Source organism: Carcharhinus amblyrhynchos, chromosome 20 (genome assembly GCF_965287045.1).
Source record: "Carcharhinus amblyrhynchos chromosome 20, sCarAmb.v2.hapA, whole genome shotgun sequence".
NCBI classification, from domain to species: domain Eukaryota; kingdom Metazoa; phylum Chordata; class Chondrichthyes; order Carcharhiniformes; family Carcharhinidae; genus Carcharhinus; species Carcharhinus amblyrhynchos.
Genome location: NC_137343.1, coordinates 32,008,707 through 32,031,607, shown reverse-complemented (window position 1 = coordinate 32,031,607; position 22,901 = coordinate 32,008,707). Strand labels below are relative to the sequence as shown.

Below are 22,901 nucleotides of genomic sequence, written 5' to 3'. Positions count from 1 at the left end.
AAATTGTGGGTTCAAATCTCACACGAGACTTAAGTACATAACCTAATAAAATCATTCCCTAGGACAGTACTGAGCAAGTGTTGCATTGTCAGAGATAGTGTCAGGAATTTTTCATTCTGAATCTAAATTTGGTGCTGGGTGTAGAGTGGGAGTGATTTCCAAACAGTAGGATGGTTGACTGTGCGTGATCTTGTGCTGTTTAGAACATTACTTAAGTAGCTGTAAGGAGCTCGTTGATTCTTACGGTGGGACAGGCAAGAAGTCACTTAATTTGGTCAAAGGTCTGGGTGCTATATTTAAAGAGCAGCTGGAGCCAGACCAATAAGGATGCGGGATTTCCTTTCCTAAAGGACGTTAGTGAACCAGATGGGTTTTTACAGTCATCAACAACTATTTCATGGCTATTATTCAATTTTTAATTCCAGATTTTCTTTTGGTTATTGAATTCCCGGGACCCCCAAAGGATTACCCTTGATTATTAGAACAGCGATAATACCACTACACCACTCCCTCCCCAAGAGTCAACAAAGTAACTCTATTTTATACGCCAAATCCCTACCTGAAGCATCAACCTATACCTCCTCTACTCAGTGCGCTCCACCATAGCCAACAACTGTTACCAGTACACGTTGTCTAAGAGAAACAGATCAAGGTGTTTAACATCTAAAGTTGTTGAACTCTAATTTTTTTAAAAAAAGAAAAATTAAGTTGATAAGTTGTTATTCTTGAAAGATATGCTGATGGGGTAGTGGGTTTAGCTTTTGACTGCTGTGGCAACTGGTATAGACACCATGGTTGATTGATCTCCCTCCATACCGGACATATCTTTGAAAATAATTCTGCTAGTCATTGGAAAATATGTTGTTATATGTTTCAGACATACAGCTCATTGCAGATTTAAAGATATGAGAAAAATCTACTGAAGAAGGAAAGAATGGCAAGTGAAACCATGATACAGAATCAGCAATTAGAAGCCAAAAATAAAGAGACCATCAATGGAACCACAATGAATTATGATGCATCTGTACAAAAAATAGCATCCAAAGTGGATGGTCTACAAATCTTGGAACCAGTTAGAAAAAAACTTGCATCTATTGAGGCAGAGCGAATTATTTCTGTAATTGAAAAGACTATTCATAAAATAGAAATAGTCACTTTAATTCCGCATTTGGTTCACAACCTTGACAGGTTCAATGTTGGCATCGGTTTAGAGTTGACATGTGCTCTAAGAGAGCATAACAGACTAGAGCAACATTTGAAATTTGCTGTTGGGAAACTGATTGAAGAAGATTATCTTGAAGAGGAAAATCAGAATACAATACACGAAGTAAAACTCCAAGAGAAAAAGCAAGATATTGAAATCCTTCAACAGGTCTTTAGTGGTTCAGTTAAAAACATCCTTCGACTCTTCCAGGGGAATCCCACAGCATGTCAAATAATCAAAACAGAATGTCAAGCTCGAAGTAGCATCTGCGAAAATCTCATTCTGCTACTTATGGAACTGAGAAACTTTTTGTTTGAGAGACTTCTAATAACACCCACTGAGGAAAAAGAAAAAATTGAATATGTGCAAAAAATCATCAAGCAAGATAACCAAAACACACGCATCATTGTCACTTTGGAGGCCGAACTGGCAGCAGCCATCCAAGATAAAGAAAGTGAGGTAAATTCTTACATATATGGGAAATCTGATGTCTCATGTACCTTAGCAACAAATATCATAAGTTGTAACAGACTATAATTCATATGTCTAGGTTTAGAATACATAAAAACATGCATAAAGTTATGTTGGCAGGTTTCCAAGATGGCCAGTACTGTTAGAAGTCACAAAACTCACAAAGCTAGTGTCTCAGTTTAAAGACGTAACTTTATTAAACTAGCAGCTGCTTGATGATTTCTCCTAGTAGCTGCTAGTTTAATAAAGGGTCGGCATATCTGAGATAAAACAGCTAGACCTCTCTATGAGCTCTGACATATACAATTCAATACAGATCAATTGTGGGTTTTCTTATCAATTACTCCTGTCTTTCATTAGCTTCAAATCAATCATCTTCAATTCACACAAATCAACAATAATACTGGTCATTTCCCTTAGTCAACCACATCTTACGTTCTGACATAATGGTATTTCATTAGTCTGTAAAATCCGAAAGACACCTCCTGTCCTGGCTGACCCCATGTTGTCTAGTGACCTCAGACGGTAACCCAAAGTTCAAATGAACATTCCCATAAGTTCCCTTATAGGTCACTGCCAAACCATATTAATAGATGACTCCACACCTGGGCATGCACTATCTAATCTGGACAGTGACTAAACCCTATTCATGAAATATGATTAAGTGTTCTAAATGTTCCCTCCATTCAAAACTCTACAGATAAATCTTGCATATTCTCAAGGTCTAAGCATTCTTGGAATATGGCTTCACCCTAATGCCTTCTACCATGATGCTTCGCAGCAAATTGTTCTTGACTAAAGTGAACGATATTCCTTAAAAATACATTAATACATCCAAAATATCAGCATATGCATTTTAAAATCATAACCACTTGTCTAAATCTCTTACTGCATCTCTAATGTGTAAAGTCATTTAACTTAATGCTGGTAGTTCTATCAGTGCCTTAATTCTGATGGTTTAAAAATCTTACTAACCTATTAGGGTTCTCCCTCTTACAAGTTATACACTTGATTTTAAAACAGGTTTCAATATTGTGATTTTGGGCCTGTGATGGTTGTGAAATCAATTGCAAAAGTCACAATATACTTATTTCTGGTACTTTTTAGCTACCATGCTGTAGGTTCTAGTAGATGTATGAAGAAGGCAGATAAAGAGTTGTTTCACATACTGCATTATGTACACAAGCTGAAGTGCTGGCTTTTATATAATCTGTATTTTATGAATTTGAGTTAAGAACATAAGAACATAAGAAATAGGAGCAGGAGTAGGCCATCTAGCCCCTCGAGCCTGCCCCGCCATTCAATGAGATCATGGCTGATCTGAAGTGGATCAGTTCCACTTTCCCGCTTTCTCCCCATAACCCTTAATTCCCCTGTCTATATAGGTTTTTGATAGACTGGGAATTAATAGAGATTAATACAAAGTTCTTAATAGAGAAGGTGCATATAGAGGAAGCAGTATAAGACTAGCACATGTATTTGCTCAGGTTGAGTAATGTCACTTGCTTCCTTAACCGGTCTTGTTTCATATTTTTCTTTATGAAGTTGAATTTCAGTGCCTTGTATCCACCTGCGGTAAAGAACGTAGACCCAGGAACCTAACAATGAAACTCCCTTATGATCTAGCTATATATTAAGCATTTGTACTATTAATCACGCTGACGTTTGACTAAATTAACGTAAGCAAGATGGTTTAGTTTACCCCATCGAATACTTAGAGCAGCTGCAGAAGCATCTGTCAATTACTCCATCAAATTATCTATGACTGCATTTTTATACTTCACTTTGAACCCACTTCCCCCAGCAGCGCACCACTAACCCCACCCTTCCCCACCATCCAGTAATTTGTTCCATGGCGTGCTGGATATGCTGTGGAGATGCCGGCGTTGGACTGGGGTAAACACAGTAAGAAGTCTCACCATACCAGATTAAAATCCAACAGGTTTATTTGGTAGTAAACACCACTAGCTTTCAGGGTTTGCCCCTTCGTTAGGTGAGCCTGATGAAGGGGCAAACCCCAAAAGCTAGCAACGTTTACTACCAAATAAACCTGTTGGACTTTAACCTGGTGTTGTGAGACTTCTTGCTGTGCTGGATATGCTCCAGACTGCACTCCTCCAAGGCATCAATGTTTTCTGCATGGAGATCTGTAACTCGTGACAATGTTGGGACCTCTGTTTGTAATATATATAAATAACTTGGAATAAAATGTAACTGATCTAATCAGCAAGTTTACGGATGATAGTGGACTGGAGTTGCAGATAGTGATGAAGATTGTCAGAGAATACAGCAGGATATAGACAGTCTCGAAAATTGTGCAGAGAAATGGCACATGGATTTAATTCGGACAAATGTGGAGTGATGCATTTTGATAGATCCAATTCAGTGGGAGCTATAAAGTAAATGGCAAAACCATCAGGATCATAGACACATAGGTCTGAGAGTACAGGTCCACAGATCCTTAAAAGTGGCAACACAGGCAGGAAAGGTGGTGAAGAAAGCATATATGGCATGCTTGCCTTCATTGGCTAGGCATCGAGGATAAAAGTTGGCAAATTATGTTATATTTATATAAAATGTTAGTTAGGGCACCTTTGGAATACTGTGTCCAATTCTGATTGCCACACAACAGAAGAACGTGGTGGCTTTGGAGGGAGTACAGAGGAGATTTACCAGAATGTTGTTTGGTATGGAGGAAATAAGCTATGAGGAAAAATTGAATAAATTGGGATTGTTCTCCCTGAAAAGACAGAGGCTGAGAGGCATACACATATGCCCTGTTTGTGAACAGAACTCCCACTCACCTGATGAGGGGGCAGCGCTCCAAAATCTTGTGGCTTGTGCTACCAAATAAACCTGTTTGACTTTAACCTGGTGTTGTGAGACTTCTTATTGTGCTTACCCCAGTCCAACGCCAGCATCTTCACATCATGGCTCTATATGGGGAGCTGCACGGTAGCACAGTGGTAAGCACTGCTGCTTCACAGCTCCAGGGACCTGGGTTCAATTCCCAGCTTGGGTCACTGTCTCTGTAGAGTTTGCACATTCTCCTTCTGTATGCGTGGGTTTCCTTCAGGTGCTCCGGTTTCCGCCCACAGTCCAAAGCTATGCTGGTTAGTTGATTGGCCATGCTAAATTGACCGTAGAAGCATAGGTTAGAGGATTAGTGAGTAAAATATGTACAGATATGGGGGTAGGGCCTGGGTGGGATTGTGGTCGGTGCAAACTCGATGGACCGAATGGCCTCTGTCTGTACTGCAGGGTTTCTATGATTCTATGATATGTGAACAGGTGCAACAAAGACAGAAAATGCTGGAAAATCTCCACAGATCTGACAGCTTCTAAGGAGGGAGAATCGAGCTGATGTTTCAAACGTCAGCTCTAGCTCAATTCTCTCTCCACAGATGCTGTTAGACCTGCTGAGATTTTCCAGCCTTTTCTGTTTATGTTTCAGTTTCCAGCATCCACAATAATTTCTTTTTATCTATGTGAACAGGAGATTGTGTATCAATGTTAGATAGAAATTGGAGGATTAAATCTTTGTCTGATTAACCTGTACTTTTGCCAAGGGGCTAGAACATCACATTAAGTCATATATTTCATTAGTTGAATTTTTAAAAATCTGTGCTTATTTTAGTATGATAAAATATATTTCTTTAAACTCATAAGTACTTCAAATTGTATGACCAGATGTTGAAGAAGAATGAGATCATTCGGAAGCTCAAAAACAACCTGCTTCAACTTGATTTGTTCTCAGAAGATTACATACGTCAAGTTAAACAAGATGCAGAAAAACAACAGCTAACTGATCAGAAAGATTCAGAAGGGAGAACTGCCAAATACCAGGAAGAAATCTCTCAGCTCCGAACTCAACTGAATAACTTGATAGGAGAACACAGAGCATCTGAAGTGGCTTTAAGAAAGGTACAGTGTCATGCTGCAATAGCAGCTATTCTCAAATACAATCATACAATATAATTTGCAATTTTTGTGGAAATACATAGTTATTTTTGTTGGCCAGGTAATTACCCAAGTCTTAAACAAAAATTCAAACATTGGAAGAATGGGCAATTTAGCCCTTTAAGCCTGTTTCCTACCATTCATTGGCTAAATTGCGATTGAGCTCCATATTTATCATCTTTGATAGAGCCTTTGCTCTAATTTATTTAATAGCCAAGGCTAACAAAAATTCATCAAATCACAGATTTAGAATTAGCAATCTAACATTTGCAATACAAATTGTCATTTATGGAAGATAACTCCAAACTTCCAATACTCTTTGGGTGTACAAGTGTTTCTTGATTCTTGAAATGGCTGGCTCTAATTTATTATATCGCCAGTTCTGAAACTCCTAACCGGTAGAAGTAGTTTCTCTCTATCTATTCTAGCTTCCTGTTAATATAGTGAAACCTTTGATTAAATCTCCCCTTTAGCCTTCTAGATTCCAGGGAATACAGCCCTAGTTTGTGTAATACCTCCATAATTTAAACCTTGAGAGCTCATCGTACTCCAGATATGGTTGTGCTAGAGCTTTGTATAACTGATGTGTGACTTCTACCCCCTTGTATTTTAGATGTAAAGCACACTATAAGCTTTTTGGATTATTTTTGTACTTGTTCACGACATTTTAATAGTTTCTGTATCTGGACCCCAAGTCTATTCGGACCTGGACTGTTTCCAGTTTTAGAATATTCCTTGTTCTATCCTTTTAGGTCCAAAGTAGATCATCTCACATTTGCCTACATTAAAATCCATTTTCCATAGGTCCAAAGATGTGCGGGATTAGGTTGTTTGGCTATGCTAAAATTGACGCTAGTGTCAGAGGAATTAGCAAGGTAAATCTGTGGGGTTATGGCAATAGGGCCTGGGTGAGATTGTTATCGGTACAGACTCAAATGAGCCGAATGGCCTGCTTCTGTACAGTAGGGAGTCTATAGACTGCCCATTCCCTTAATCGATAAAGATATTTGCAATTCTATATTTCCATCTAAATTGCTTACAATGTCGCCATTTTTGTATCATTGGCAAATTTATATATGTGGGTTTTCTATCCCATTATCCAAGTTGTTAATAAGAATAGTCCAAAGTTAAGTACCTAACACAAGTCAATACAGGAGACTAGTCACATCCTGCCATTTAGAGTGCCTGCATCATTATATCGATTCTTTGTTTCCTGCCTCTCAAATTCCCAAGCAGGTCAATAATTTGCCTTAAATTCTATAGAGTTGATTTGATTTATTATTGTCAAATGCCTTGACATACAGTGAAAAATATTGCTTCTTGCACACTATACATAAAGTATACTGTTCGTAGAGTAAGGATTTTCACAGTAACTTCACTGCAATGAAAATGTAAGTCTATTTGTGACAATAATAAATAAACTTAAACATGGGGAGGAGAGGTACAGAATATAGTTTCATAGTCATAGTTTAACAGAGTTAGAATTAAGTATTAAAAGCATAGAACAAGAGTAAAAGATGGAATTAAAGGATATGCTGGAGACAGCTTGCAAGAAGTCACCACATTCTGGCACCATCTTCATTTGACTGAATTGCCCAGACCAGGATAGAGGGAAGTATCAGTGTAGCTAATGAACTTAAACTGAGGCTTTATGTGATGCAATTTTTCAAAGTCATCTCGGCCTTTTGGCTAATATGAAGCTTAAGATCAAGCCCAAGAGCTAACAGTCTCTTATCAGGGACTTTATCAAATAACTTTTGGAGGTCCATTTAAATAATGTCCATCGACGTCCCATTATCTGCTACTTCCTAGGATCAACCATCTTCAGGGACTTCATCAATTACATTCTCTCCAACATAAGGTCAGCAGCAGGATCTTAGGTGATAATTGCATATTGAATAAAATTCGCATCACATTGTATTAGATCCTGGGCACGCACAGCAACACTAGAACAATGTTCAGGCTTGGCCTGATAACATTCAAAAAAGATTACGGAATGATTTTCTCATTATCTGGATTAATTTGCTGTTGCATGAATTTGACATCACATCTTTCTGGTTTATTTTAGCGAAAATACAAACTTGAAACAGAGATTGAAAACTGGATCCAGAAATATGATGCTGACTTACAAGAAAAACAGGTATGTTTTATTGTAAAGGATTGTGAGATTATCAATGGATGTTCTCTGTATCCTTTTATTTTTACACAGTAACTAGGAAGTTAGTGTTCTATAGTGGGGGCCTTGTAGAAAGAATGCAATTTTTGAGAGTAGGAGCGATTCTAATGAAAAAATCTAATAAATTGTTTGAGTATTTCATTATAGTTAATACTGGCATCAAAGCAGAACTGAGTAGTACAGCATAGTATTCATTTTCTGAATTGCTTGTACTAGGTTTCCCAAGGAAAGATTTGTTTTTGCATGAGCCTGTGCTGTAATAGAAAACATGCATCTTTTTCCCTGTAAAAACATACTCAGCAAACACTAGCTCATTACTGAACCAGGAAATTTTAAAAAATGCTAGTACTGGTAAAGTTCTTCATAATCCAAGGTGTTCTTACATGCCTTTGAATATCCTACATAGCAGAGGGCTAGGCACAGCAACCTGTTCAATCTCATCAGAAATGGTGGGAAAGACCTACAATTGATGACTTAGCACAAAATCATCCAATAAGAGATTACAATATCAAATTGTAGTCATTCATGAGAGATACATCCTAAAGACGGTTGAAAAATGTCACTAAAACTCAAAATGAAATACTTATTGTTACTGGACTTGCCTTAATATTCAATAAAATAGATCAGTTTGTTAACACAATGTTGATACCAGTGAATTACTAAAATCTATGAAAAATGTATGTTATATCAGGAGGAATATCAAAACATGTCTGAAGTACACAAAGAAGAAACGATTCTGCTATTAGAGCTAGAAGAAAAGATTAACATGCTTGAGCCAGAATATTCTCAGATCGTGGAGGAAAGAGAAAGGAAGGCAGAAGAAAAAAAGGCGAAAGAGCACAAAGCATACCTCATGGGAAAAGCAGCTGTTGCAATCCAGGCTTTCTGGAAAGGTTACAAAGTGCGCCAATTGATGAAAGCATTGAAGAAAAAGAAAAAGGGAAAAGGCAGAAAGAAAAAATAAAGATGAGAAGATTCAAGGACAAAATGAAAGAAAGATATGAAAAAATAAAACGTCCTTCTCAAGTTTTGTTTTGTAGATCATTTTTTCATATTACTGTATACAGTTAAATATATCCTGTAACCTGCAACAATTAAAATAAGTCTTCACCTTTTCTTGTGCACCAGTGTGTCTGATACTTACCTCAATCAATGATTAAATGTGCCTTTTTCTCTCAAATGCTTATCTACCTTCCATTATTCACCATACTCTAGTCAATTACATTCTATCAAGAAATCTTATCATTGTGGAGTGTTACTTAAAATGTTGTAAATTCTGAGGTGAGTAGATTAATAAGTATTGCGAGAAATACAAAGGAGAAATTAACCACAACTCTATTCACAACGTACATAGAGAAGCAAGGCCTCTTCAAGCCTTGATTTAAAATGCCCTGTTTCACTCTATGTTCAGCTGTGCTTTACTCCCAGGCTTAAACTTGAATTTTTTCTTTTTTAAGTAATTAACCAGCCTCCAATTTGCTTCACAATCATTCCAAATCTCAGTTAGATGCTCATACTCATACCACATCCTGGTGTGGTATCTACATTCTGCTGTTCTGCATGACTTACTTTCACAGACTGCCAATTATGATGCAGGAGCATAACATGATGACTCAATGAAATGCCCTGTTCTGTATATTCACCTAATGTTTGGTCTGAAATCGTGCAATAATTTATTTATGAATACAATGATGCATAAAGGAGAGAAAAAACATTATGTGACTCATTTATTCAGTTAAAAATTGTTTGAATATATATTTCTGCTAATAATTCAAACATGACTTACACAATTACTGGATACAGGTGCATTATAGAATTGCACTAAATAAACTAATGGTCAAAAGCAAAATTACTTACAATAATAATAGACATTGATTTCAATGCAGATTCCATTATCAAATGTATGGGTAGGTTTCAAACTCCTAGACATAGTGTAAAGAAAGTTGTCTTATGTGCAGGAAGCTTGTAAAATGGTAAAGTTACTATTCAACACGAATGAAAACGCTAGATTTGCATTTATATGACAACTTCCACACTTTCAGGACTCCCAATTGTTTTATAGCCAATAAATTATTGGCTAATATGGCAGATAATATGCATGTAGCACAGGGACCTACAAACAGCTATGAGTTAAATGTTAGCCAGAACACCAAGAGAACATTCCAATGTTAAGGGATCTTTTATATCCATTGAATTGTTGGTTTGATATATTTGCCAAAAAACACAACATCAATAATGCAGCATTCCTTTAGTAGTTCACTGAATTGTCAGTCTCAATTGCGTGCTTAATCCAATAGCAAGGCTTGAACATTCAGACACTGAGGCAAGAGTACTACGGAGCCAAACTGAACCAAACGTTCATTTCAAAAACAGCAGCACTACACTAAACCAAGTATAAATTTAGAAAATGTCTTCTACATTATCATAGAGAATAGTAAATGGGAAACATATTTCCTGCTCTCCATCTCTCAATGGCTAAAACACTAACATGGAACCTGCCCACCAAAATGCTGGCTGCCCTGCAGCTGCCTTAATTGTTCTAAGGTCAAGAGTTTCACACTTGGGAGGAGGTCCTGCCTTAAAAGAGTGATCAGTCATTCTGATAGCCTGGCAGCTCTAATGCCTGCAGTGACAGGTCTGAGCTGTGGTCACTGCTAAGACTATAGACAGTCCCAGGTCAAGAGGTGGTTATGGGGCCAGACTTCAAGATAATTCTGGAGTACTGGCAGACTCTGGCTGGCAAACCCCATTGAAGGAGTTTGGAGGAAGGATCTGTGTCTGAAAGGCTGGGGGAAGAGTTAAAGGGGGACTGGATCTGGAGGGTGGTTGCCTCCAAACAGCAAAGAGGATTGCTAAAGGATGTTCACCTCATTACCCAACGCCAGCCTACACAATAAAAACTGTCAGGGTACTAACCTAGCGTAGGCAGCCCCTGCCATGGATAAAACTGCAGTGGAATGAGGCACTTAAGCGACCAGTAAATGGCTTCCCCCACCCAGCATAAAATAGGAGCTGAGTCAGAGCAGGCAGGAAGACAGTGGGCAGGCCATATACCACACTCTACAACCATCACCATCCACCCCCCAAAGACTAGTCATCAAACATATCAACAAGTGACTCCAAAGAACCCAAGAAAGTCCACAGGTGTAATCTTACCAGATCAACTCGCAGATCCATCAGCATGTTGGGCTGGAAAAAGTGTGCAAAGCCAAAAATCCGACTTGTGCCTGGCACGATTAGATTGCTATCTTTCCGGCCATGTTTTGCCAGCAAAAAGAGCTTTGTACCCAAAATGGGCCTGACATGGAATTGACTACATTTAAATGTAGTTACCAAGTTCATCCCAGCTGCTTTTGTCTTCCCCTCCAGGATGCTTCTTCCTCTTACCAGTAAGAGGTCAGGCTAGCGAGAATCACTACTGCTGTGCAATAGCAGGGATCAGGTGCCATGGTCACAATGGGGGATGGGGGTGGGGGGGGGGATGAGAGGTGAAGTTCTGGGTTGTTAGGGGAATGGCCAAGTAGTGCCCATAGGGCAGTATCAATCTGGTACCTTGGCAGTGCCTGGATGGGCACCATATGTGTGGCAGGAACTGCCAAGAGGGTGGGGTCTCTGGAAGTGGGGCTAATGATGGGGAGAGGTTTGCATAATGGCAGGGGACCTATGCAAGGGGGTCCTACGCAAGGGGGCATCGTGTGAGGGGGCTATGCAAGATTATACGGGGAGACCCATTGTGAGGGTCCTGATACCCCAATGCCAGCGACCTGTGCTGTTGGTGCAGGGACTGACAATGTCGCTGATGATGGGGGTATGTGGGAGGTGGTCTCCTGTTTCACTGGTAGGGCAGTGCACCTTGCACAATGGCGCCCAAGTGCTCTGAGCCTCGCCTCAAAAGCACTCTTAAGGTACCCCCCACCCCCCGCTCCTGGCTGACAAAAGCACCCACCTATCAGAAACATTGACAGAGTGCTGGAAGGTTGCAGTGCTGCGTTCTCCCCAAAAGACCAGCAAGGAAAATTCCGGGTTTCATATTGTTATGATACTCAGAAATCTTTTGGGAGAATTCCACCCTGTTAGTTTGACTAGGCTATTTTTTTCAAGAAAACCGCAAGAGACTTCATAATTGGTAGATAAAAACATACTCATTGCTAACTTGGCAAAAGATAGTTTCCCCAAGTATTTGCCTTGCAGTGAAACTGCCCATCAGGGATGGACAGCATTGATCACAGCCCATTATTTCCTGAATAAACTTCATGGAGGACAGGAACAGTATGTTTTTGTTCTTTAAGATCCACTTGCACATTTGCTTTCTGCAAACCTCATGCATGCTCACATCTTATAATCTTTGGATGTCCTATATTTTGTTTGATGAAAACAGGTAGTTATAATGATTAAAGGATCAACAGATAATTAAAGCATAAACGAGTTCTGTGCTGATGCTTTTCCATTCTATCACAGGCTTCAGGATTATTACACGGTTGACACAGATAGTCTCTATGTCTTTAACTGTGCATTATTTAGTGCCAATGGATAATTAAATCCTAGAGATAGGGTGAAGAAGAAAGAACATGAGCGATGTTTCATGATAGCAATATATTACATCACTGTTGTTGTGCACTGTATTTTTTACCAGCTAGTAACGCCTGCATTTCCAGCTGCAGTGAAACAATCATCATTATGAAAATATTATACTAACAAAATGTAAAAGTAGGCTATTCAGCCACTTGGGGCCTGTTCTAATGTTCACTCAGATCACACTGATCTGCACCTGTTTCATCTGCCTCTGTTACATTACTATTAAGTCTTCCAGAACAAAAATCTATCATTCTTGAAATTCCAACTGTCCCAGTTTTACAGTCTTTAGAGGAACATTCCAGATTTCCACTTCTCTTTCTGTGAAATAGTGCTTCCTGATTTTGCTTCTGAATGGCCTAGCTCACTTTAGGATATTATGCCCCCTTGTTCTGGATTTCCAAAATAAAACAATTAGTTTCTCTGGTCTACTCTGCAGAGTGCTTTTTTGTCATTTTATACACCTTGATTAGAACATCCTTCAGTGGTCTAAACTCAAAGAAATGCAAGCCAAATTCTGCAACCAGTCATACAAACAGAGCACATGATTAAGGGTGGCACACTGATTAGCATTGCTGCCTCACAGGGGGCAGAATTTGATGCCGGCCTTGGGTGACAGTCTGTGTGGAGTTTGAATGTTCTCCTTGTGTCTGCATAGATTTCCTCCCGGTGCTCCGGTTTCCTCCCACTGTTAAAGATGTGCAAGTTGGGTGGATTAGACATGCTAAATTGCTGCTTAGTGTCCAAAGATATGCAGGCTAGGTGGATTAGCCATAGTAAATGCAAGGGGTTACAGGATAGGGAAGAGGGGAGGGCCTGGGTGGGATGGTCTTTCAGAGACTCAATGCAGACTCAATGGGCTGGATAGCCTCTTTCTGCCCTAGGAATTTTATGATATACAAATACATGAATTGGGAGCAGTCAGCCATTCAGCCCCTTGAATCTTCTCTGCTATCTGATAAGATCATGGCTGATCTGATTGTGTCCTCATCATCACTGTTCCCTATACCCTTTGACTCCCTTGTCGATCAAAAATCTTTCTAACTCAGCCTTAAAAATATTAAATGAACTGCCTTTCACTGCTCTCTGGAGAAGGGAAATTTACAGACAAATGGCCCTCAGATAAGAAGTTTTTCCTCATCAGTCTTAAATGGGAGACACCTTATTTAAAATTGTGCCTCTTAGGTCAGTCTCTCCCATAAGGGGAAACATGCTCTCATCCTGTCAAGGCCCCTCAAGATGTTATGTTTCAACAAGATCACCTCTCATTCTTCTAAATGTCAATTGATAAGGGCCCTTACAGGATTACCCTCGTATGCGTGAAGTTTTGGGGCTATGAATCATGCTTAGGTCCACAACTACATTTGCATGGATAAACAAATTTGTGAGAAAGGGGGTCATGAACAACGGGAGTTGATTGTACTCCAGGTGAGATCCAGCTAAGGCTCATTATCTCCCCTTTGCCTTCCAGCGCCTGTCAGATAAAGGCCAGTATTTCATCAGCCTTCTTGATTAAAGTGGACAGGAAAAAAATGATTGGTCTTGACCTGGACATTTAAATCTTGTTGCCCTTCTACAGTTTCTAATTTTTGCTTATAAGAAAATGTTACAATTTATCTTTCTTGAGCTCACACCTCCTCAAACTGAGTTTCATTTGCCACTTTTGCCCACTCACTTAAATGAACATGATTTTTGAAAAATATTCATTATCACATGGACTTTTGACAATCAACCAAAAACAACATGAAACGGTCCTTAGAAATCGGAAAATGTAGCTACCTCCCTATTCCAAAGTGGTTTTGGAAATACCTCATTCTCTTTTATAGCCCAATCCAGTCGTCATTTTTAGTACTTCCACGGTGGGTTTAAGATGACAGAACTTGTCGTCTTGGACTGGCTGCATGAAACAAAATCCGACCTACTACCAGGTTTCTGTTTATTGTAATGCTGTGGTCCTGAGTGTGAAGTCAAAGCTGAAATTGGTCTATACTGCAATTGCTCTGTATTCCTGGAATCTACTTTGACTATTTTTTTTCTAGAGCTTGATATCCTTGTTAAAGACTTTGGTCGTTCTCGAACAGGGGTGTCATTAGCAGAGTCATTATCACTGTTTGGCCTCTTCCAGTAATCTGCTTTACCTCTGTATTCAGCAATAAAGTCATGACAAGATTCTCTTGTGTTTGAATATGGTGGTTTCACTGTATTTCCTTTGGCAAACGAGAACTGAACGCTACGAGAACAAGATTCATTTGAGCTAATTTTATGTACTGAGGGAGTCCACAGGAGTGGTCGTATCTTTATTTTATCTTCTTGAGCAGTCCATGGTGCCTCCCAGCCTGCATCCTCTTGCTTTGAGCCAAAAAGAGTCTCATCACAGTAGCTGGGCATTCGGCATTTTAACCTTGGTTAAAGAAAAAATAAAAATAATATAATATTCACCTAATGGACAAGACATGACTTACAACATTTTCTTGATTACATTTTGGCAGCACTTGCATTAAGATGGATTGTACTATTTTGTAACAACGAGCAAATTTCTTAGCCATGATTCCAACTGGCATTATACTCACATGACACAGAAGAAGCAGAATGGTTTAGACAGAATGTTTCATGAAAGAGTTCCTTCACGTCATCCAAAAATTTGTTAGCATGATTAAAAACACAGATGCTGAACTATCAAATCACATGGCTCGGCAAGACTATCAGTACATGACTGAAAGTAACTAAATTCCACTGATCATGGTTATGTAAATTGAATAAAGAATTGCCAATTTAGTGGTGCTTTATTACTTATCATTCGGTTGACTATTCTGCAGAAATATAGGCACCTCTCTAAATTGGAATTTATTACATGATGCAGGAATTGTCATAGAATGTGACAAAACTCTTGAACTTGGTATCTTTATTTTCCAATCCAAAGAACATTTGATTAATTAAATCTGGTACAAATGATTTAGCATTTTGTTTTCACAAAAAGATTGTTTCACATTTTTACATGTACAAATTCTAAAGAAAATAAAGAGACACATCAACTTGGATATATGTCCTGAAAATTGATGCAGGCATGACGGTGAGCGTTAAATTTTTATTGAATGTGAGCACTACTCATGTTGTTTATTAGAACATAAGAACATAAGAAATAGGAGCAGGAGTAGGCCAACCAGCCCTTCGAGCCTGCCCCGCCATTCAATAAGATCATGGCTGATCTGTCGTGGCTCAGTTCCACATTCCCGCCCTCTCCCCATAACCCTTAATCCCCTCTCTCATCAAAAACCCATCAACCCACGTCTTAAAAATATTTAGCGAGGCAGCCTCCACCACTTCAACGGGCAGAGAATTCCAGAGATTCACCACCCTTTGAGTGAAGAAGTTCCTCCTCAACTCTGTTCTAAACCGCCCCCCCTTTATCTTGAGGCTATGCCCCCTAGTCCTACTATCCTTTCTGAGCGGGAAGAGTCTCTCCACCTCTATCCTATCCATCCCATTCATCATCTTATATGTCTCAATGAGATCTCCCTTCATTCTTCTAAACTCTAACGAGTACAAACCTAATCTATTCAGCCTCTTCTCATAGCTCAACGCCCTCAACTCCGGAATCAGCCTAGTAAACCTCCTCTGCACTCCCTCCAAGGCTAAAAAATTGGCTGTCTTGATCAACAAGGATTCAATATTCTTGAGTGCTGGTGCCCCTTAAAGGCAGCATGCACATCTGTGCATTTTGGCAACAAGTGTTGCAGGTTTTTTTCAAATCTGAATCAGTGCTGTAATATTTTGAGCAATGGCTGGGCATGGGTGCAAGCAAGCACCAAGGTCTGCAGACAATCCACTGGTCTTGGTGGAAAGAGAGACATCCTTAATCCAATATAGGAGTGGGGAGCGAAGTCCTCCAGACACATGCTCAGGAGATATCAAGAAGAAATAACTGCAATCTTAGAATCCCTACAGTGTAGAAGGAGGCCATTCAGCCCATGGAATCTGCACCTACAACAAGTCCATCCAGGCCCTATCCCTGTAACTCCATGTATTTACCATGCTAGACCCCCTGACACTAAGGAGCAATTTAGCACTGCCAATCCACGTAACCTGCACATTTTTGGACTGTGGGAGGAAACTGAAGTACCTGGAGGAAACTCACCCAGACGTGGGGAGAACATGCAAGCTCCACACTGACAGTGATGCGAGGCTGGAATTGAACCCGGATCCCTGGCACTGTGAGGGAGCAATGCTAACCTCTATACCCCCCTGCTCCCCCAATCACTGTGCCACCATACCAAAAATGTTGTTCATTGACCTGGTGCAGGAAGATGTCCAATGATCTCACAGTCAAAATAATTTACTTCAACAGCCTCATCCACTGCTCATTTACCTGCCAACAATCTCTATCAGGACTGAACCCGACTACTCACATGCTTTACCTTATCCTCATACATTTAGCGCTGTTGTAAGTCTCACACAAAAACTCACAGCTTGCCCATGCCAGCAGTTATTCAATCACATTATAAATATATTGCATGACATGACATAGTTTCCTCTTTTTTGAAGAAGGCTGTGATAAACAGTAAGCAGCTGCAAAGAACTGGAGGACAAGTCTGTCTGCATATTTTAACATCAGTGGAAGTATCAGTGGTGGCCATCATGGGAAGTTGCAGCACAGTGGAGATGAGTTTATTTTCTGTATGCATTGAGCCATGAGTAAATACATAAATTTAGGTTAGAATGTGCATTGTTACAATTCCAGTTGGTGTTACTACTGGATGGGAAGATTCCAGAATGGAACCCTGGTTCAAAAGATTGCAACTTACTTTTAGAAAATGTGGCTGCACAGTCACAGGGTTGCCATTTAGCTTTTAACAACAAAAATAACATTTATTAAACATGAAAAGTTTGAGTTTAATACAAAGCTCCTTAAATCCTGTTTATTTTCACAAATGTACACAGATTTTAAGGATAACACAGGTAATAAAATTTACCTTATGCTATAATGTCCTTGGTAAACACACAGTTCTGTTAAACCCAGACTCCACTCTGAAACCAAGTGACAGATGCTACCTAAATGAAACTGTCAGAAAAACAGAAGTCGTTTCAAGTGATCTACGTTTGTATTGTTAAATATTAGAAATAAGGTAGTTCTAAGTGGATTTAATTTAGCACTTCTGTGTATGAAGAGGTAAAACTCTAGTTAGATTCAAACTAGATAAAGATGTTTGCATCTGGGATAACGGTTTCATTGCTTCTATTATGCTTAGAGAAGACTATGGCATGAAAAGTGAACAAGCTGGGAGAAGCATAAAGTTGTTGCTTAATAATCTTTAGGGTGGGAATGATTTTTGAGTGTAGTTTTAACTGAATTCATTAGCAGTTAATTTTGGAGGGAACATCTCTCTCAGCTTTGCATGGAGTAATGGTTAAGAAAACAAGTACAGGAAACTTAAATATCAGCTAGTTAAGGAAAGTAAGAAATGAAGAGAAGTTTCCAAGAAGTCTGAAGTAAAAGAATTAAAGAACTTTGGGAACACGATGTGATTTATGGAAGTTACAGTCAGACCTGGGAAGAAAAGAGCTGCTGAGGTTGGCTATAGATGACTCACATATCTTAAGAAATTGTAATGTTTGGTTTCTTTATTTCCAATGTTTGAAGCAATAGTATTCTGTTGGAGACTGAATTACTTGAGTTTGTGTGAAAGTATTTAAGACAAAGGAAACCTGAAAGGAGGTGGAAAATCTTTCACTTTTTGTAGTTTCCTAGTTCCATCGGCTATGAATTCAGTTAAAACACTTTCGCAAAGTCTGTTTCTCCAAATGTGGCCCCTGGTTGCTAAGTAACATCGCATTCTTTCCTCAAGCTTATGTTTACTTTTCCTGTTGTAAATTCTCTCAGCACAATACAGCCATAGTTAGAACTAAAATTCTTCAATTCAATTCTATGATCTGGAATATCCCCCAAACAAGAAGTATTGAGTTGGTTTTACTGCATGCGTCATTTTATTTCCCACTCTATTCTGCCCAACACATAATTTATCATTCTATTGTTGGGAGAATTCAGTTACTATTCTATGTGAATCATTCGGCATCTAATGTATTACACTAGAATCCAAACATTTGTACATTGTTTGACATTACCTGTATTTATTCTTTTTGATTGATGTGCTACCACACTTGGATGTGTTTGGAACTGGACCAATTTCTCCATTTGCAGTCGGCTTTATTTGTGAACTTGGACTCCACAATAAGGGGTGTCGAGCACCAGTCTGAGATGTGGAACCCCATGGTGGTTCAAATTCAGCGAATGAACTTTGAAACTCATTAGAATGGCCAAATAATGTTTCATCCACATAGGAAGTCTTTGCTCTAACTCTGTAATGACTGCATCCTTTATGACGTACATGACTGGATTGAAAATCAGTGACTGCTAAATTGCCTGACATTCCTAGTCCTCGGATGGTTTGGTCACATTGGTCTTTTCAAATATAGCGAAGTCAATCTAAAGATGAGATAAATGAAGAGAGTTTTTTTAAAATTCAAAACTTTTCAGCAATTCTATGCATCAGTGTATTATGAGGCTCTGAAAATTGTTAAGACATATAATTATTTCAAATTGTAGCTCCTGTACCAACACCTGGATGAGGTCAGCTGATACAGCACAGACCAGCAATCAAACCTAGGAACTTATTGATTCTTGTGGCTCAAAGATTTCTAGGCATACCTTAGTAAGCCATTAGTGATCCTTAGCTGTTTTTAATATAGCAGTGAAATATTCCAATCTCAATATCAATAATTCAATGATACTGCAATGATAGATTGTACTGCCAGTGTAATATTATACAACAGGATAAAAATAACTGATGTGCCATATAACATAACATGGTAGCTCAAATAATACATTAAAAAAATCCACATTCTCCCACACGCACCCCCCCCCCCCAAATAGAATACCATTTCTGGATTATAGGAACGAACATTATGGCACTCTGGTCCACTCCTGTATGATCCCAACAACTCATCCCCATCCCTCAGCATCACAGAAAGTGTAACACCTGCCCTTATAACTTATCTCACCCTTCAAGGCAACAAATTTTTTCCAGGGGAAGTAGCAATTTGCATGTACGTCTTTCAATTTAGTACACAGTATTTGCCGCTTACAATACAGTCTCCTCGACATTAACATAAGAACATAAGAAATAGGAGCAGGAGTAGGCCATCTAGCCCCTCGAGCCTGCCCCGCCATTTAATAAGATCATGGCTGATCTGTCGTGTCTCAGTTCCACATTCCCGCCCTCTCCCCATAACCCTTAATCCCCTTGCCTATCAAAAACCTATCAACCTGCGTCTTAAAAATATTTAGCGAGGCAGCCTCCACCACTTCAACAGGCAGAGAATTCCAGAGATTCACCACCCTTTGAGTGAAGAAGTTCCTCCTCAACTCCGTTCTAAACCGCTCCTCCTTTATCTTGAGGCTGTGCCCTCTAGTCCTACTGTCCTTTCTGAGCGGGAAGAGCCTCTCCACCTCTATTCTATCCATCCCATTCATCATCTTATATACCTCAATGAGATCTCCCCTCATTCTTCTAAACTCTAACGAGTACAAGCCTAGTTTATCCAGCCTCTCCTCATAGTTCAACCCCCTCAACTCCGGTATCAGCCTAGTAAACCTCCTCTGCACTCCCTCCAAGGCCAAAATATCCTTGCGTAAGTGCGGCGACCAAAACTACACACAGTACTCCAGCTGCAGCCTCACCAGTGCCCTATACAGCTGCAGCAAGACCTCCCTACTTTTATATTCAATCCCCCTCGTTATGAAGGCCAGCATCCCATTCGCCTTCCTGACCACCTGCTGCACCTGTAGGCTGGGTTTTTGCAACTCATGCACAAGGACCCCGAGGTCCCTCTGCACCGTCGCCTGCTGCAGTTTTTCGCCATGTAAGTAATAGTCCTTCCTACCATTGTTCCTACCAAAGTGGACAACCTCACATTCGCCAACACTAAATTCCATTTGCCAGTTCCTGGCCCATTCGCCCAGCCTATCTAGATCCTTCTGCAGACTCTCCACACCCTCCGCGCAATTTGCCGTTCCACCAATCTTGGTGTCATCAGCAAATTTCGACACCATACACTCGGTTCCCTCCTCCAGATCATCTATATAAATGGTAAATAGCTGAGGCCCCAGCACTGACCCCTGGGGCACTCCACAAGTCACCAACCGCCAATCCGAATAGCACCCATTGACCCCCACTCTCTGCCTCCTATTTGACAGCCAATCCTCTATCCACGCTAACACCCTACCCCCAACTCCATGCCCCCTGACCTTCTGTAATAACCTCTTGTGAGGCACCTTGTTAAACGCCTTCTGAAAATCAAGAAACACCACATCCACCGGCTCTCCTCTATCCACCGCCCTAGACACATCCTCATAGAACTCCAATAAATTCGTCAGACACGACTTCCCCTTAACGAAACCGTGCTGCATCTGCTCTATCAAACAATTCTCCTCAAGATGCCTCGCTATTTTCTCCTTGATCACGGATTTTAACACTTTACCTACAACAGACGTTAAACTAACCAGCCTATAATTCCCTGCCTTTTGCCTGCCACCCTTCTTAAACAACGGCGTAACATTAGCCGTTTTCCAATCTTCCGGCACTTCCCCAGAATCCAGCGACGTTTGAAAAATAATCACCAAGGCATCCACTATCACCTCTGCCATTTCTTTCAGAACCCTTGGATGCATTCCATCTGGTCCTGGGGACTTGTCCACAATCAGTCCCTCCAGTCTGTCGAGCACCGCCTCTCTAGTAACAATAATGTCATTCAGACCCTCCACTCCTACCATCTTTCCATCGCTAACACCCGGACATTGAGGAGACCAAATGTAGACTGGATGACCAGGTTAGACATAGAATGTCATTTGTGACTATCATAACAAGCATCACAGTACTGTGCCAAGACAGAAACCTGAGTGGAGGAATTTAAGCCATAGAATTCCAGGAAAAATGAGCATGAATTTGGGGTTTGGGAGACACCTTGGAGGAGAGATTGAGGTTGGAGAAGGAATGTGGACAGAGAAAGGGGTCAATGGCTGTTCTCCTGAAGAAAGGTGATGACAGAGGTCAATGGTACCAAAGAGAGAATTGTTAAGTGTGCTATTAACTGCAATTCTAAGTGAATAGGGAGAGAGTGGACACAGGAGGAAGTATAAGGTTAGGAAGGGGAAAGAAGCCAGTGGATGGAGAGTGATAAGAGTCATTAATCAGAAATGACTTTATCTGTAATTGACAACATGGAAGTAGCATGGTCATGTAAGGTGGCAAATGGTTGTAAATATGGGTTTGGGACTTTATTTGGGTGGAGAGATTAAGGAAGGATGGGAAGGAAATGAAGTTAAAGGAAAACATGATGAATTGAAATGCAGGCTGAAATCACTGAGGATAAGAAGTTGGTATCTTGGTCAGAAAACTTTTATATTTGAGTGGGCAGTAGAGAAGTGAGGATTTTAAATCTGGTCAAATTTGTGGTCTTTCTCAAGTCTTACATAATTGGTGCAAGACATTTTTACTCTTCCAAACCCCTTGCTAAAAACAAAGGCCATCTAAATTGCTAATATCATCTAACTTTCCTAAATTGCTTGCCACCAGCAAGGTAGCTTTCTGTGATTTGTATACTTGGACACCTCGAGTCTCCGTACAAACCGACGTTACGAAGGGTCATCCAGACTTGAAATGTTGGCCAGAATTTTACCGTCCCATCCGCCAGGGAAATCGGAGCGGATGAGGGGTGAATCATGGAAAGGTCTATTGACCTTGGGCGGGATTTTTACGGTTTCAGGACGAGCGATGCTGTAAAATCCCGCCCGTTGGGCTCTGTTCTCGCACTGCAGATGCTGTCTGTCCGATCTGCTGAGATTTTCCAGCGTTTTCGTCTCAGGTTCCAGCGTCCGCAGGGATCTGCTGATATTGAATTTTGGCGTTTGCGTGGTTGGGGGGGGAAGCATTCTGCTTTACCATCCCCCAACAAAGTGAATAAATCCACGCTTCAATCCCGCAAAATGCCTCTATTAGTTGCCACTACAAATCTCCCAAGTCTGGGCCCATCTCGCCAAAACAGGAAGTTTACTCTTCCAACGAAGTGCATCCCCCTCCACCCCCGAGCAATACAGGGACCTAGTGGGCGAGGCAGCAGTGCAGTTCATACCTGTCCAGGTTTGCTCTCACTGCACAAGTAACGTGCCCACCTCACGCCGCCGTTGTAGTGGCAGCAATCACCAGGGTGAATCTGTGGAGCGAACCATCGCTGGTAGGGAGAGGGGGGAACCATTGGCACGACAGACGTGACAAAACACAGCCAGCATTAAAAAAAAACACCTTAAACACGATGTAACCTTAGCACGGGTAAATGAAGGAAAATATATACTTATCAGCGTTGTTCCAAGAGTGACGTGCGTACTCTTCCCCCCTCGTTGCTAAGAAGAGAGTGGGCGCACCCAGTGATCTCTGACCTGGCTGGGAGCTGTGGCGCGTGCGCTGT

The 22,901-nt window shown here is 40.4% G+C and overlaps 2 protein-coding genes across 5 annotated transcripts; one reads left to right on the top strand and one right to left on the bottom strand.

Moving 5' to 3' along the window:
* Positions 1–722: 722 nt before the first annotated feature.
* Positions 723–9,472, top strand: drc10 (dynein regulatory complex subunit 10). The gene is made up of 4 exons (XM_080208696.1): positions 723–1,663; positions 5,366–5,599; positions 7,704–7,775; positions 8,503–9,472. Exons 1-4 carry the CDS (start codon positions 935–937, stop codon positions 8,773–8,775), a joined length of 1,308 nt encoding a protein of 435 aa, XP_080064822.1. The 5' UTR covers positions 723–934; the 3' UTR covers positions 8,776–9,472.
* A 79-nt stretch (positions 9,473–9,551) lies between these two features.
* Positions 9,552–22,861, bottom strand: LOC145355909 (RBPJ-interacting and tubulin-associated protein 1-like). 4 transcript variants are annotated; one of them, XM_080208385.1, is made up of 3 exons: positions 22,788–22,861; positions 18,504–18,864; positions 9,552–14,784 (listed from the first exon to the last, which is right to left on the bottom strand). In XM_080208385.1, exons 2-3 carry the CDS (start codon positions 18,806–18,808, stop codon positions 14,229–14,231), a joined length of 861 nt encoding a protein of 286 aa, XP_080064511.1. In that variant the 5' UTR covers positions 18,809–18,864; positions 22,788–22,861; the 3' UTR covers positions 9,552–14,228. The 4 variants fall into 4 exon arrangements, with proteins under 4 accessions (XP_080064511.1, XP_080064508.1, XP_080064512.1 ...); XM_080208382.1 differs by lacking the exon at positions 22,788–22,861 and adding an exon at positions 22,569–22,654; XM_080208386.1 differs by lacking the exon at positions 22,788–22,861 and adding an exon at positions 22,177–22,377.
* Positions 22,862–22,901: the final 40 nt, after the last annotated feature.

Bases quoted from the DNA above. Each gene is read 5' to 3' on its own strand.
- LOC145355909 (XM_080208385.1), bottom strand. From the start codon at position 18,808: ATGTCAGGCAATTTAGCAGTCACTGATTTTCAATCCAGTCATGTACGT. The intron at 14,785-18,503 runs GTAATGTCAAAC...TCTTTAACCAAG, and splicing joins ATCAAAAAGAATAAATACAG to GTTAAAATGCCGAATGCCCA.
- drc10 (XM_080208696.1), top strand. From the start codon at position 935: ATGGCAAGTGAAACCATGATACAGAATCAGCAATTAGAAGCCAAAAAT. The intron at 5,600-7,703 runs GTACAGTGTCAT...GGTTTATTTTAG, and splicing joins CTGAAGTGGCTTTAAGAAAG to CGAAAATACAAACTTGAAAC. The intron at 7,776-8,502 runs GTATGTTTTATT...ATGTTATATCAG, and splicing joins CTGACTTACAAGAAAAACAG to GAGGAATATCAAAACATGTC.